This window comes from Agelaius phoeniceus, chromosome 7 (genome assembly GCF_051311805.1).
Source record: "Agelaius phoeniceus isolate bAgePho1 chromosome 7, bAgePho1.hap1, whole genome shotgun sequence".
Taxonomy (NCBI): Eukaryota; Metazoa; Chordata; class Aves; order Passeriformes; family Icteridae; genus Agelaius; species Agelaius phoeniceus.
The window spans coordinates 44,606,162-44,621,749 of NC_135271.1; the positions used below are offsets into that span (position 1 = coordinate 44,606,162).

The window sequence follows — 15,588 nt, forward strand, 5'->3', positions numbered from 1 at the left end:
TGGGACTGAGCAGTTTAAGTTAAGCTCAGGCTAAACAAAAACCAGATACTCACCTATTCCACCACCTGCGTGTGGAGGTGCACCAAACCGAAAGGAGTCAATATAAGCCTTTATTTTCTCCAAATCTAGAAAAAAAAAAAATTGGTTTCTCACCTGCTCAATGAACCCTAAGCCAAACAGACAAGTGAATGAAGGACTAAAAGAACAACAAAAAAATTGCAAACTAAGTGTGATTTTACTCATTGAACATGTAAATTGTCCAGAGCTATCTAGAATTTATGACTGTAACAGTTTTATGATATAATTTTATTAATAACTATTCAACAAGGTGTTGCTGGAAGACTCAGTAGTTTCTTAATACCCCACTCTAGATGGTTAAACACAATTAGATGGTTTAATAGAATTCTGATTTTTTTTACCACTCATATAACAAATTCTACCCCAAATTCTTCCTCTAAAGGACACAAATCAGGTCAGGACTTATGTTCTTTTAAATTGCTTGTTACCAATGCCATGATGCTTGGCTCTTTCTGTCAGCAGCTGGGGGTCATGAATTCTCTGAGCTCCAGACAAGATCTCTTCCCCTCTCATGAACATGTCATACGAGTTAGAGGTTTTCTGGAAACACAAAAAGGAGTTTATTTCCTACCTACAGTTCCACAGTTTGCAAATATTTACCTCTCAATAACTTAATTTTCTGATATCCAAAGCTGTTAAAAAAACCAATTTTTGCCTAAAGTGTCTGCTGCTCTGGAAGAACATTTCTGCCAATTTTCAGTGATGGCAGCAGTGTTTGACCATGGAGATCTCTTCATAAAGCTCTCCCAATTTTTGCTCATTTCTTTCTGGTATGTTTGCACCAGTGAAGAGTAACTGAAAACATTTGACAAGTCATGTAACCCTGACCTGCTCTTGTTATCATAATTTTAATTACAGCAAGGCTGGAACTAAATGATCTTTAAGGTCCCTTCCAACCCACACCATTCAATGATTTTGTGGTCATATTAATACACTTTATCTGTATTATCAAGTTATTGCTACATGGAATAATTTAAACTAAAAAAAAGAAAAAATCCCACTGAGAACAACAAGGAATTTTACTTACAGGGTTGGCTGGGTCTGGCATTGTATAAAAAGGCCTCACAGCAAGAGGATATTTGTCAAGAATGTAGAAGTCTGTGTCGTACTGTATAAGTAATTTAGAATAGTTAATACAAGAGAAAACTACATAAAAAACAAATTACAAGAGAAAGACAGAACCAATGAATCTTTGAAATAAAATTAAAACAAATTTCCCAAGAGCTTCCCACAATATAGTCTAAGTTATCAATGAAAGTGGTGCATTCTTTCTCAGTTTTTCAATACTATTTCTAGTGAAACTTATAAATGTTGAACAGTAAAATGTGTTGCTGTAACACATTTTGCTGTAACACAATATGGGGTTTCTCCCCCCAAAGGTCTCATCTTCTATAGATTTTGTTAGAATCTGGTTTGTTTTTTGCTTTTCTTTTAAAGTCTCCTAAGAAGTGGCTTTGGAACATACTAGCCTGTTTGGTGTCCTCAGTACAACATATGATAGAAATAAATATAAAAGATTGAAAATGGTTTGAAACAGCTTATTAATGACAAAGACAAAACTGATGGTAAATGAAAATACACAGCACCAAAATAGGAATGCAGTCAATTAAAAAATGGTAACAACCAACTCTTCACAACTTCTGCATGTTCTGAGGTACTGTTTACATGTAGGTATTTACACCAACCCTATGACTCTCCATAGTATCAGATTTCAGATTCAGTGACAAATGTATTTACTCTAAAATAATTGTTACCTTTTCCTTTACCAGGCGTCCCAGGAGCTTTTCATTAGGTGTGCTGAAAAAGATTATCATCATTAAAATGAAATGATTTGAACTTGTACTGATGATATACTTCACAAAGCCCAAAAGACTACAGCTACAGAGCTGCTGCACCCTGACCCTTACAAAATCTAGCACTTGTTTCTGACTGTTCTGGGTTGTGCACACAGAAATTGCAAAATAAAGTATATTTATTTGTTTCTAAATACTTGGTATTGGTCCTAGAAATCCCATCAATTAACTGACACCTAAAAATATTCTTGCTCTAAATGTAACTTCTTCCTAGTTACCATATTCTGATTACTAAAGAAGTGTGTACTCTATTTCCTATTGCCATACATCTTGTGTTAGACACAGTAAGTGAGAACCACATTTGTTGAGGAAATGATTTTCCTCCATCAAACTGTGTGATGGAAACTTTATTTGGTGCAGAGGTTATTTAACTTAAAATCACAAATTTTAGGACCCTAATGGTCCTGGATATATTATGGAGAAGAACAGAAATGTTTTAATTCATTAAATGTCCTTAGTAAAGTTTATATATAAACTGCTAATTAAACCATCTCTCAGTAAATCAATGGGAATTCATCAAGATTGTTTAATCATTTTCCTGAGAGATGGAAAAAAGAAATGGAAAGGTGTTACTTAAAAGAAAGACCTTAAGGCAGCAGCATCTTTTTGTTTAATCCTATTCAAAGAGATGTGACAATTCACGTGAAGGACTGCAATTGCTGGACAAACAAACACTTCTCTTCCTTAGAAGGTTCAAGTTGCTTTCACTTTATGTTGACAGTTATTTTTTGTCAGATTTCACAGTTTGTACCTATAGTCTACGTTAAAAGAAAGGATTATTTTCATATCCACTCATTTACTTGTCAAGAGATCTGCACAGAAGTGCTGTTTATTCCTCTAAAAGCTGTGGCTCCTTATTGAGGGCTGTCAGGTGCTCAGTACAAAAGTGACACTTCACTGCCACTTTGCCAAGACTGACACAGTTACATCCTGTCAAGTACCTGAGATCCTCCTCATCACCCATCTCCACACCAGCCTCCCGAAGCATGGCCACACCTTCACGGTATTCCAGCCTCAGAGTTGGCTCCAAAAACTTAAATGGCTCACATGGGAACTGTTTGCTCACTGTCTGAATTTCAGTTTGGAATCTACAGATAAAGAAACAAGAACAGAAGCCAAATACAAAATAGTCAAGAACTTGCACCTAGTAATGATTTTGTGATTTTGCCACAAGAGGTCCCTCTTGCAACATAAAACCTGTATTAAAACCACTTCAGGAGAAATTCTGTAATGAATTGTCTCAACAAAGTTAATGCATCTACTTCATTAATGTTAATATTTTACTACTACTTCTGTTTAATCCCTCTTGTAGGAAATAATCGACTCAGTCAAATTTTCACAGTAAAGACACTGAAATCACCCCTTAGATGTGCAGTATTTACCTGGGTTCTTTTTTGATTTGAGTAATATTCAAATATATACAAGAAATTTCCTTCTGGACAGACAAAGATTTGCATATCTGCTGGCAAAACAGTCTAATTTGTAAGCAAATGGACACCACTTCCTAAACTTCTAGCCTGACTTTTTAATGAGTTAGACTGTGAATAATGGAAACAATCCTTGCTGTTATCATGGAACAAATGCAGGCTGGTCTAATCACTTTTATTCAAGAAAACTTTCTTATATAGTAAATATTAAAATAATTTTTGAAACAGACCAATCTACCAGTAGTGGCAAAAAAAGAAGGACATTTTAAATTAAGGATGGATCAATTATCTTAGGAAGTGCTTTCAACAGCAGGCAGCAAGTTTCTTAGTGCAAGCCAGCATGCTCCAGGAGATGCTAAAAGTAGTTTACTGGCCTATGGCTTCAGTGAACCTTAGAAGTCAGGCACAAAGAAGTAGTCAAGAGCAAAGCAAAAATCTGTTTCAAAGTTGTGTTGTAAATCAGATTACCAATGATTATCTGATAAACTGAGGACAAAAGGCTGGTCTACTTCATTCCACAGTGCAAAAGATGTCAAACAAAGAAAGTTGCTCATTAAAAGAAGGAAATGCTTTTATTACCTTTCCTGAAGCCCTTTGAATATCTGCACCAAGGTATCTGCAATCTCATCTACCACTTCATGGTAGTGATAATTAAAAGCCATTTCAATATCCAGACCAACAAACTCAGTCAGGTGTCTGTGTGTATTGGAGTCCTCAGCTCTAAATACTGTAAAATTAAACAACAGAAATTCTAACTGACCTGAAATTATCATTTCAGTTGGAAAAATAACAATCATTATTTGGATTAGAAAGACACAAATATAACTAACAACCTCAGAGCATCATTTGTACCAGTGACAGCATTGCTGCAGCTGTGGTACAGACAGACACAACCCACAAAAAGGCAGTATCTCTGCTTAGATGGACAAACTTGAGTGGAAAAAACAGACAAGCTTTTAAGTACACAAGAACTTTCAGATTTGAAAACTGCCTTTTTCAGAGGAAATGGACTTGTAGAGTGCGTGTCTTCTGGGATAGGTACGAGTCTAATATAAACACATCTTCCCACAAAGCGTGACTCATCTGTTAGCGATTAACAAGAAATTTGACCTTCTGAATTACCTGGAATTTTTTCTTTTGTTTTGTTTTATACATTGTTATTGAATTGCTTTCAGCATTTAGAGGTTAGGTATCTTTAAACCACTTGAGGTCTTCGAAGAAAACTATTTTATTACCACTTAAAGAAGCCATGTCCTATCAGCATTTAATAAACAGAGCACAGGACTGGAAATCATTCCTTTTTTAGTATTTACTGACAATTAAAAGTAAGCTTGTTCTCAGTAATGTTGTTCGGCACATGTACAGCAACTTCTGTGCCAACTTTACTGTCATCAGTTGCCTCAACTGAAATTTGGTTTGGCAAGTGAAACTACAGCAAGTGAAACTATTCAAAGCTTTAGTGTGTGTGTGTTATCTTACTTGTACCACAGGTGCTAAAACCAGGGCACACTTCACACGTTGCATAAAACCAAGCTTTTCTTACCTGGCCCAACGCAGAACACCTTTTCAAAGTCAGCACATATACACATCTGCTTATACAGCTGTGGGGACTGAGCCAGGTAGGCACTGGTTTTGAAGTAGGATACAGTAAATACATTGGCTCCTCCTTCACTGGCAGCTAGAAAGCAAGTGCTTTTATAAGGAATTATTGTAATAAAATGAAGCAGTTATTATAATAAAAATGTAAAAAAATCAGTTAGGTAGAATGATAGATTATTGGTCTTTTAAAGATCAGAAAGAGATTTTTCTTCAAAACATACTAGAGGAAAAAGATATATTTGCATCCATCCATTCATGCCAAGGTAAATTTTGCAGCTGAGGATTGTCATACCTTGCCTTGAATTTCTGCAAATTTAGCTGTTTAAATGTTCCTGTTTCAGCTGACCTTCACCTTAGAGTGAGAACAGCAGAGAACACATATCTGTACTAACACATCTACCTTCACCCCCACATTTCTGTGGAAACCAATCTCTGACAGTGGCTCAGGCTGCCAGGGGTTCAGTGCAGAGCCTGAGGCCCGAGTGCATATCCTGTTTTGCCAGGACCATCCTCTGTAACTGAAGGCACAAATACCTCTCACAGCCAATCCCAGATTTACCAGAGGGCATGAGCCAAAGCTATAAAGCTTTTTCTCAGTTTGAGGCAATTTTCATAGATAGCTATAGGAACAAGGATCACATGCATTTCCCTTACTGCAAAGCGCCTACCAAAACTGCATCACTTCACCTTGCCAATTCCCAGTGTGTGACATTAGAGGTGCAGTGGCCTAACACAGGTAACTTTTAAAAACCTCAAATCTTAAAACAGTTATGATGTTTAAATTGGAAATTTAGTAAGGATTGCATTAACTTGACTTAGTTAATTTTACAAAATATGGTCTCATCCAAACAATGGGATGCTTGCTTGCTTCCAATGGCACACTGCACACTTCCTCAAAGGCCCTACAAAACTACCTGGAAGTCTTTTAGCACTTCATACTATAATACTATCTCTATAAGAAAAAGTCATGCAATCTTCTAGTTCAATGGCACTTTTCATGTTGAAAGAACAGCTGCTTACATGCATTTTGTTAAAAAGCTCACTTTTTATCTCAATCAAGAGATGTCTTCCAAAATATAAATACAGAAGTATAAAATTCTGTAAGCAAGACGTGCACTTTATCAATGTACATACAGTAACACAGTAACACAAATGTTCTGCTCTGATTTTCCATGCCATGTATCTTAGTGGCATCAACAAAACCTCAAAGAGCACCAATAAGATGGAAGGAAAACCTCCATCAGTAAATCAAGCCATTGGACTTCTGAAAATAATAGAGCAAATCAAAAGAACTAGAAGTAGTATCTACATTTCAGACTTTAAGGCTGAAGCTGTTATTCCACATTTCCAAAAAGAAAAAGGTCTGCCATATTCTATTCTGCCACATTCTAATTGCTAAAGAAGTGACAAATTGTGCCATATAATGGCATCATATTTTATACCACGTTTGTTCAACATCTTCATGATGGAATATGCTCTTAATCTAAATTAGACTGGGTTTTTTTAATACTGAGAATGGAACAGGCAGTGCTCAACATTGAGAACACTGATCTGAAGAATAATGCATATGATCAGAACAAAACATTCATATGCATTGCAAACTACATCAATCAGGTGTATATATATAATTTTTCTTGTCATTCTTTTAATAGCTTAAGTCAGGAGGAAAGTAAAGACCAACTCTGACACCTGCTAGAAGTTTGCTATGTTGCATCTAGGCTAGAAAGAAAATTTATGTTTTTTAAATAAAAAGTACTATATTTTTGTCAGATAGGTACACTGAGGAACTACAAAAGAAGCACACCTGTAGCTGCTGGATCACATATACAATACCTGAAATGATTTTGGGAGTCTGAATTTCCACAAATCCCTTGCGAATAAGAGTTTCTCGGAAAAGCTGACAAATACCAGACTGAAGGCAGAAGATTGCCTGACTAGTGGAGGTCTACAAGAAGAAGATAAAATAATGAATCCTATGTTAGTTTTTCCTGACTCTATTACTTCTTCTGGACAGCTGGAAGGATGAATTCCTTCCCTCAGGAATACCTGATTATTGTATCTGCCTAAACAGTGAGAAGTGTGAATCCATAATTGTCTGTTACACAGAAGGAAACAGGAAAGGAAGTCAGAGAAATTAATTTCAATTTATAGCATATTCAGTTATAAATGAGGCACTACGGTCAATTCTACATTTAAAAAAAACCCCTGATTTATGAGAAGTGCTTCTGCAAATAAAGGTTTTTACAGTAAGAAATTGAATAAAAGTACTAAATATATTAAAAAGCTTTCAGCACACAGAACTAGAACAGCTGCAGAACACAGGAGATGACAAAAGCAAAGCCATTAATAACTTACATAAGGTAGAAATGTCTGTCTGTTAAAGGCTACCAAATACAATGCTTTTCATGTAAAAACACAGCCACATCTTAGGCATGTACAACACTGACACAAAAACATCCAAAAGCCAAGGTCTACACTTCCAACATTTAAGCAGCCCAGATAACACCTGTTGATATGAACTCCAGTTCTTCTGTCTTTTTTTCACCTTACTTTAAAAGTAAATTTAGCTGAAAACAGAAGCAGATTTAACTGAATTGATAATTTTTTTTTTGTTTATGCATGTGAAACAATTGAGCTCCTCATCTGGGTTAGCAAATACCTGCACTAAACATTCCTGGAACACTTTTGGCATAAAGAATAAAACAACCACCTTAGTGACTGTTGCAAAGACTGCAAGGTGTCAGCACTGAAACCATATCTGATTTAGTGCTTTCAGCATCTCAAACGTGACACTGAACAACCTAAAAGGGTACAAAAACACCAACAAGTTCCTGCAAACGAGCAAGAGAACGGTTCTTTACGACAACCTGCGTCACAACACTGTTTACTTCTCTTTCTGAACAGCACCCAGCTCCTCAGTCAGGGTAAGAAAGGCCTTGTGGGCTTTTTCACATGACTCCTCTAGCAAACCACAAAACAAAAAACCCCCAACCAAAACAAACTATATAAGCAGCCAAATTTAGACAGACAGTCAGTAGAAACGCTGAAATAAAGCTACAGCCATCTTTATCTCTGCAAGATAAAGACATCCCTTTACCAAGAAACCCAAAGAGAAAGCTGCAGTAATAATGCAGCTCTGGAGCTGTTTGCAGTTATTTGCTGTTTTAGCTGACCAATGAAATAGTTCATGTGGGTAAGTGGTTGAGACTAGTAAATAATAGCAGTTCTCACTGTCTGATAAACCACACGTCTGATAGACCACAGCCACTACTCAAATTTTCCAAATGAAGGAAATGAGGTTTTGAGCAGCAGTTACAAAAGTACCCTAGAAGTTTTTCACCTTTTTCACATTGGTCTCCCAGAATGAGACATATGGTAAGATTCTGCCTGAGTTATGGGCATAATTTGGCATTGTTATATCCAAGTACCAGGATGATTCAAAGGGCTTTTTTCTTCTTAACTATCTCCTACTTGAAAGGTGAAAGAGCTGACAACTTTAAGTCACATTTGAGTTCCCCAATAAAGTTTTTGATAAACTAGACACATCTAAAATTGCTAAGAGAGAAGATGTGTAACATTAACATAAAGCAGCATAAAAACAACGCCTCTTCTACCCTTGGTGTGAACCAACAGCAGTTTCATGCCAGAGCAGGTGGGAATGCAGTAGTAAGTCAAACAGCCCCAGGAAAAAAAGAAAACTGGTTGCTAAACCCAGTCTGAAAGCAATTACACGGTTTGACCTAAAACTGTGCACAGACACACCAACAGCCAATACCCAACACAGCTCTCCAGTAACAAAGGTTGGTCAGGCAGTAACTCCTCCTGTTCTTTGTAAGGATGCAGGACAAGGATTCTGTCTTCCTAAGCCATCTGTAATAGTAAGTTAGGCTTAGAAATAGCATTTATGAAAGCAGCCAAATTCACAGAACTAGACACTGAAGCTTTTATTTAACTGCAGACCAAGAACAAGCAGCAATTCTCCATACCTCAAATTAGATCTGACAAGACCACTCTTCTTTCACCTAAGGTGGCTGAGTTTCAGTGTCCGTTCATTCAGAGACTGCCAACATGGATAACTCTTAAGAATTTGTGATACTGCAGCCTCCTTGCAAGAATTAAACAGACCCACAAGACATGTGAGATAACTCCTAAAGAACTCCATCTGACAATTTGCAGTGGAGTCAAATCAATGACCTCAGAAGTTTTATGTGCCACTATGAAGAAAAACTTTTCCGACTTAATAACATTCTTTGCACTGGTGTGATGTTCAGAACACAAAGAGAACAAATTCATTTGAAGAAAATAATTCAGTAACAGAGATGCTGGTGTATATAGCAATGTTTGTACAATGGAAAGTAACACAGTGACAATTTGAGCTTCCACACTTAGGTACAATACAGCAAACTGAGGACAGACAGCTGTCAAAATTAATCGATTTCTACCTTTGCATTAAAATAAGATTTTGCCATGGCATTCTTCTTGTGTAGTGTTTACTCCAATAGGAACCTTTCCATGTACGTACTGAGAAACTAGCTTATCTAAGACTATGGCAAAGATAGTCAATATTGCTTCAAGAATTAATCCAAAACAGAAATAAATTTATGATAATTAAATGCTGTTGCAGTTAACAGTGTTAATGTTTTAACTTGGTCTGCAAAGTTAATTTTACAGAAAAACTCATTATTGTCAAAAATCACCTTTGTTACAGACAGCAGAAGAAAAGTTCAGGGAACAATGCTGAAGTATGAGTTTCAGTTATAACCTCGCTTTAATTTCACCTGTGTGTTTATTATTCAGATGCCATGAAAGAAGACATTAATGATAAAACTGAGCACTACAAGCTTATAAAAACATTTATCACTTTTCCTTTGGCATAACTTGCAGTGTCAGAACAACAGGCATGTGTGCTGCCAAATGTTTTTCAGTGGAACTGAGGGCAGTTCACACTACCACGATCATATCTCAGAGAGGTGAGACCGACACACAGACATGAAAAGTTGTGAACTTTTTTACCTTCTCATCAGCAGAATTTGTTCTGCTCTCCCCTCATTTTTGCTTTTCTGTTTGCCTGCTGTAGCTACCTATCTTCCACCAAGAACAACCATAAATGCATAGTTGGCTAATAATGTAATCTATATTCTTTTAAGTAATATACATTATTTTAAATAATGTAACTAATTTTGCAATTCCTCCACTATATCTAGGACAAGTGAAGGTTTTGCTAGGAAACAGAACTTATCGAAAATAACTTTTTTTTTAACCCCAAGGTGACTGAAGTCAACTTTTATTCAAACTTCAGTATTACTTATAGTACAAGAATATATGAGCATGGACTCTGCAGTCTAAGTGACTGGGCCAAATCACGGCCCACAAGAAAATGTACATTTCATTTTTCATTACAGCTTGGATTCAGTCAGGAAAAACTGGAAAAACAGTTTTTGCAATGAGGAAACTGAATCCAACACAATGAAATCAAGCTTGAAGTAATCAAGCATTTGGAAAGAAAGTGCATTAAGATCAGTGTAGAGCTGGATTATCACATAACACAGTCTGACATCCACAAACTACTAAAGACACAGTTTAATGTTAATGCTTTACCCTGAGCAATATAAACAGGGTAATATTGACCCTAAAAAGGCTTTGCTTTGGTCTCAATGAGCTGGGCAATAGCAGACACAATTGTAGCAAGAGGACTGCAAAAAGGCTTATCATTCAAGTCACATTTGGACAGACACTGTTGAGATAAAAGTCCTGCTGAACACAAAAAATAAACCAGAGCAAGGACATCAGTAAGGTCCACCATAAACCTGGGTGAATCTGAATTGTTTCTTTCTACAGACTTTTTCACACACAAACTGAGAAGTAAAATCCAAGAATTAGTATTTCTTTCACTGGTCTTTTCTTCATTATTTGTTTTTAAATGATGTAAAACTGGAGGACCTGAATTGGTATTTTTAAGAAGCAAACTACAAGAACCAGTGTTTCACTGGTCTATTCTTCATTACTTTTCATGTACCACAGAACTTCATGAAATACAGCTTCTGCAGGTCTTTATACAGACACAGGAAGTCTACACATCCCTGAATACTTCAGTGAAACTTAAGAACAGCAGAAAAGTAAAGGTTTAAAAACACAGTCAGTGCTCTCTCTACTTTGTGCTTTTTAACTCTTGTGGTAAGTGAATGGTAAATCAAACATCCCTATGATCAAGTGGTTTGACTTTCATTAAGCCATTGTGAAAAATAGATAGTTGGGTCAACAGTAGTTTCCTCACAGTCACCCATGGTTATGTGAAAGAAAATCTAGTCCATATATGGACTTTTCTTCTTACCAGCTCTCTTGTCTCTAAAACCCCAACTTTTCTGCTCCAAGGGTGTGATCTGTATTTTATGAGTTAACCCACCAGGAATAGGTTCATTCTTCTTCAGTAACCATTCTTTGGAAATTATTTTCAAAGCCCCTTAGCCCTAAATAATCACAATTTTCTCTCCACACCTCACAGTAACAACTACAGTAGTAGCTTGGCATCTTGTCATTTAAGTACTTCCCACCCCCAATCTTAAAAAAACTGAACTATGAAACACTTTTGAGAGATCTTTGTCAGCAAACAAAATGCAAGATTGGTAATGATTCACTGCAATACTCGGTCTATTTCCACATGTACATGTGAGTGGAAGTCTTGCAATCTTTGCAACATACTTTGCATCTTTCCTCTCCATTAATGTAATTTCCTTATTATTAATTACACTCCTTGTATTGCATGATAATCAAATCTTCCTTGGTATACATTATGGCTGGATGGAGTGATGCTATTTTCAGAAATCCAGGTTTTTTCATTCATGTAATAACTGAGTTTCCCAGCTCCACTTCATGATGACTTGGCCCTATCCAGTTAACTCCTTTGTTAATCACTATTTAAAATTAGCTAATTACTTAACTGCTTTAAATACTGTGTTTAAATGGACAAAATTATTTTAGCTGCATACAAACAACTTTTTTTAGTCTGAGTCTAACCAAGATCTATGCATTTAGTTTGGTAAATCTTTCTCAAAATAACAGCGTCCCTATTTTTGATGTCCAGTGACTTCTGTCTTCCTTAAAAAACTGGGGCACTGAGGAAACCAGAACAAGATGATACATTTAGCTGTGGCTGGACTTCTTCCCACACTTGTGGGAACAGACATCACAGCATCTCCATTAGAACTATTCTGTTAAAATTTTTCCCAGTTGCCCATGATATGGTTTTCCTAGAAGGAACAGCTGTGGGAACAATAGTTTCAGATAACACATCATGTTTGCAATCCTCCTTAGGACATGCCTACTTATGCAATGCATTTGAAACACTAAAGGCTCTTTGAAGCCCCATTTGTAATCCAGTAGCTCCAATCTATGGAACCAAATCACTGAAAATCAATTACTACTTTCTGGTTTTCTTTGTATTCCTACTCTTGTGATTCCATTACACACAGTGCTTAGGATGCACATATATATATATAAATATATAAAAATGCACATGTTCTCACTGAAATTTCCCCTTTCTTCATTAAATATCTTTTCTGCTTATTCAGCACTCTCTTTAAAAAACAGATTAAAATATCATATTTAGAATCTGCTTTTGTTCTGAAACACATAATGAAAGGTACAACAGAAAAGAGACACAGAAATGTGACACAGTCTGAGACAGAAACTTTTCCTGTGCACAGGAGGAAGGCCAAGACAGATACCCAAGCCTAATCATGGGCAAGCTGTGGCCAGATCACACCCAGCCACAGGTGTATGCAGAGGATGAGACACAGACACTGCAGTACTGAGATCTGGCATTCCATCCTGCCATCAATTCTGTGAAAAGCTAACCTGAATTGCTGTTCAGCATGAAACAGGTGCTTAGCACCACACTGCAGCAGCTGCTGAAGCTAAGGAGAAAAACAGCTTCTTAACACAGAGTTAAGGTTCAGAGCTCAAAACAAGGTGCCAGACATTGCTGAAGAAAAGGTGTCCCAACAGTGGTTGGGACACAGAAGAGGTTACAGCAACATCCACTTATGTCAGCAGTTGCACGCTCCAGGCAGAATACTGACAACTAATGCCCTACTGCTGTACTGACAAAGATATTTCACAAGTATTGGGATGGTCATGCTGAACTACTGGATGTCTACAGGGGCAGAACTTTAGTCCAGCCCTTTCCCTTCCATCTCTTGTGTTCATTCTGGCATGAGTCTTCCTTCTTTTTCCATTACTATTTACCTTCTTAGGCTTTGCTCTGCAGATGCCCTCAACTGCATTACAGTCAAGGTTACCTCCAAGCCATTTTCACCCAGCATTTTTAAATGCTATTTCCCTTTGTATAATCTCTCTGTTCTCTTTGGGCCTCATGACTTCTTTCAGTTTATGATACAGTTGTTTCTTCAATATAATGGATTTTCTTAGGTTTCTCTGGAGTGCTGTTGGTTATTTTTATTCATCACCAGATGTTCAAGTAAAGCCTGCAGTTCAAGCATCCCAGATTTCTCCCCTTCAATTCAGTACACTGTCATAGCACTACCATAAGCTGATGATCCTTCAAATGATTTTCACTTTCAATCATTAGTATAGAATTCTTTTCATTAAAGGCTTAATTTAAGACAGATTAAGAGACCAATATGATGAGATACTAAGTACCCTGAAAAGTAACCACAGACTGAAGTTACTCAGTATGGTCCATAAGGTCAAGTGAAAGGCAATTAACTTTGATACAATTGTAAAGTAAAACAATTGACACAAGTAGTTTTAGTTGCTGAAATAAGGACATCAGCTGTTGAAAAGCTGTAAGTCTCTCAGTGCCAGAACTTTTCCAAATTTTCCAGTAAATGACTTTTTTGTTTCATTACTCAGGTGCAAAGATCGATTTACTAAGAAAATGCCATTATGAAGAACTCTGAAGGCAGTACTAGGTATCAAAAAAAAATCAGCTAAGTATAGTCTTCATTCAATGTTGATTAAAATGTTATTGTGGAGAGCCTAAAATGGCTAAAAAGCCTAGGAAAAGGCCAAGATGCCTCAAGTCAGCAATGTTTAAGTTAGTTACACACTTAAGTGTTAGCTGCTGTTTAATAAAAAAAGAATTAAGTTCTGTAAATAATTTAGTAGAGAGTATTTTGCTGCTGATTAGAAATGGTAAATATATGGGAGGTCTGTGAATTCACAGGTTGGGTCTTCATGACCTGGATAAAGAAAGGTGTTTCAGGAAAAAAAAAGGAAAATACATGAATGTGGAAACAACAAAGAGAATGAGATTGGTATCATGGCCTGGTACAATTTCTCTGGCAAGGCACACATTACAGCACCTCAACTGCCTGTTAAAACTCAGAACTTCCATCTTATACCTCAAAACCAAGCTCTTTACAAGTTTTGGATAACAAAAACTACATCTGAGAAAAAATGTTGTCTCTAAATTGTCCCTATTCAGTCATCTTTGATTTTTGCAGCTAAACAGCCCAGATGTACACAGCCACATGTCAAATCATCAGTGTTTGCCTTTGAACTACAATATATGCTCTTTAATTAATGTCAGTAAAGGTGAACATTTAGGATTCAAAAATCCTGTGCTTTTACAATACCACACAAAACCACAAAAACACATTGTTTGTTTTTCTTCGGCCAACAATACAATTCCATCAAATCCAGGACTTTTACTGCTTTGTGGATTAGAAAGATGAAGAATAAACACTTGCAGGCAAGCCTGCAGCACTGCATGTTCCTTACCCTTAGATCAATGATTCTGTTGTCCAGTCTTGTATCTTGGTTTACAGTAGCTCTTCCATCCTAAACAGTCACACAAAAGCACATAGTGAATACACACACATCCAAAAAATAAACAAAACCAAAACTTCAAAAAACCAAAATCAATGGAGAAAAACACCCTCTGGCTAAAAGCAAAGGATTATTTCTACGTTCAGCTGAACACCTAGATCATTCTAGAAAGAACACAGCGCAAACTGGCAGCACAGAAAAGTTCAAGGTGTAACTTCTCCCAGAGGTCACAGGCAGAACCAACTATGAGGATGCATCAGACACACACACAAGATGGGAAGCCTCTGGTTTTGACCTTCTACTGCAGTTCAGCAGACATCAAAGCTATAGAGATGTTGAACACAGTTCTGGATGGCACAAAGGAAGTAAAATGCAAACCTATCAAACCCCCAGAATCACCGCATTAAGGAAGTTGCTTGGGTTTCGTGCTTTTGTTCAGCTACAAAGACAATAAAAAGCATTTGAGGATGCAAAGTTTTCACCTCCTCTCCTTCCACTTCTGGTCGAACAGCATCATCCAGCTGTAAGGGCAGCCGGGGTTCAGCTGAACTGATCACATAGATCTGAAATTGAGAGAGAACAGAAATAGCATGAGGCTCTGCTCAAATGGAGGTGTGATTTACAAAAGGATATATCTAGCAGAGACTTGAAACAGTGTTTGCATAGGCTACTGGCTCTAAGGCTGTGATTTTATTCCAGTACTTGAGATACATTGTGCATGTCAATACTGAAGTGCTTAGTTCTTGCTTTCCCTTAGATTTGAAGTATCTTTTTTCCTTCTGGGAAGCATCAAATTGAGCAAGTTCATACAGCCTGAGGGAGAAGCCTTTTGGCATGAATGC

The 15,588-nt window shown here is 36.9% G+C and overlaps 1 protein-coding gene across 1 annotated transcript in view; it reads right to left on the bottom strand.

Annotated features, from left to right (window-relative positions):
- DARS1 (aspartyl-tRNA synthetase 1) overlaps positions 1-15,588 on the bottom strand; it is a 37,075-nt gene that overhangs the window by 1,651 nt on the left and 19,836 nt on the right. The window contains exons 6-15 of the mRNA XM_054636293.2: positions 15,229-15,309; positions 14,699-14,758; positions 6,791-6,902; positions 4,902-5,036; positions 3,938-4,085; positions 2,873-3,019; positions 1,833-1,875; positions 1,106-1,186; positions 507-618; positions 54-125 (exon numbers count right to left, since the gene is read on the bottom strand). Coding sequence (XP_054492268.1) covers positions 54-125; positions 507-618; positions 1,106-1,186; positions 1,833-1,875; positions 2,873-3,019; positions 3,938-4,085; positions 4,902-5,036; positions 6,791-6,902; positions 14,699-14,758; positions 15,229-15,309 — 991 coding nt within the window. The remainder of the gene's footprint in view (positions 1-53; positions 126-506; positions 619-1,105; positions 1,187-1,832; positions 1,876-2,872; positions 3,020-3,937; positions 4,086-4,901; positions 5,037-6,790; positions 6,903-14,698; positions 14,759-15,228; positions 15,310-15,588) is intronic.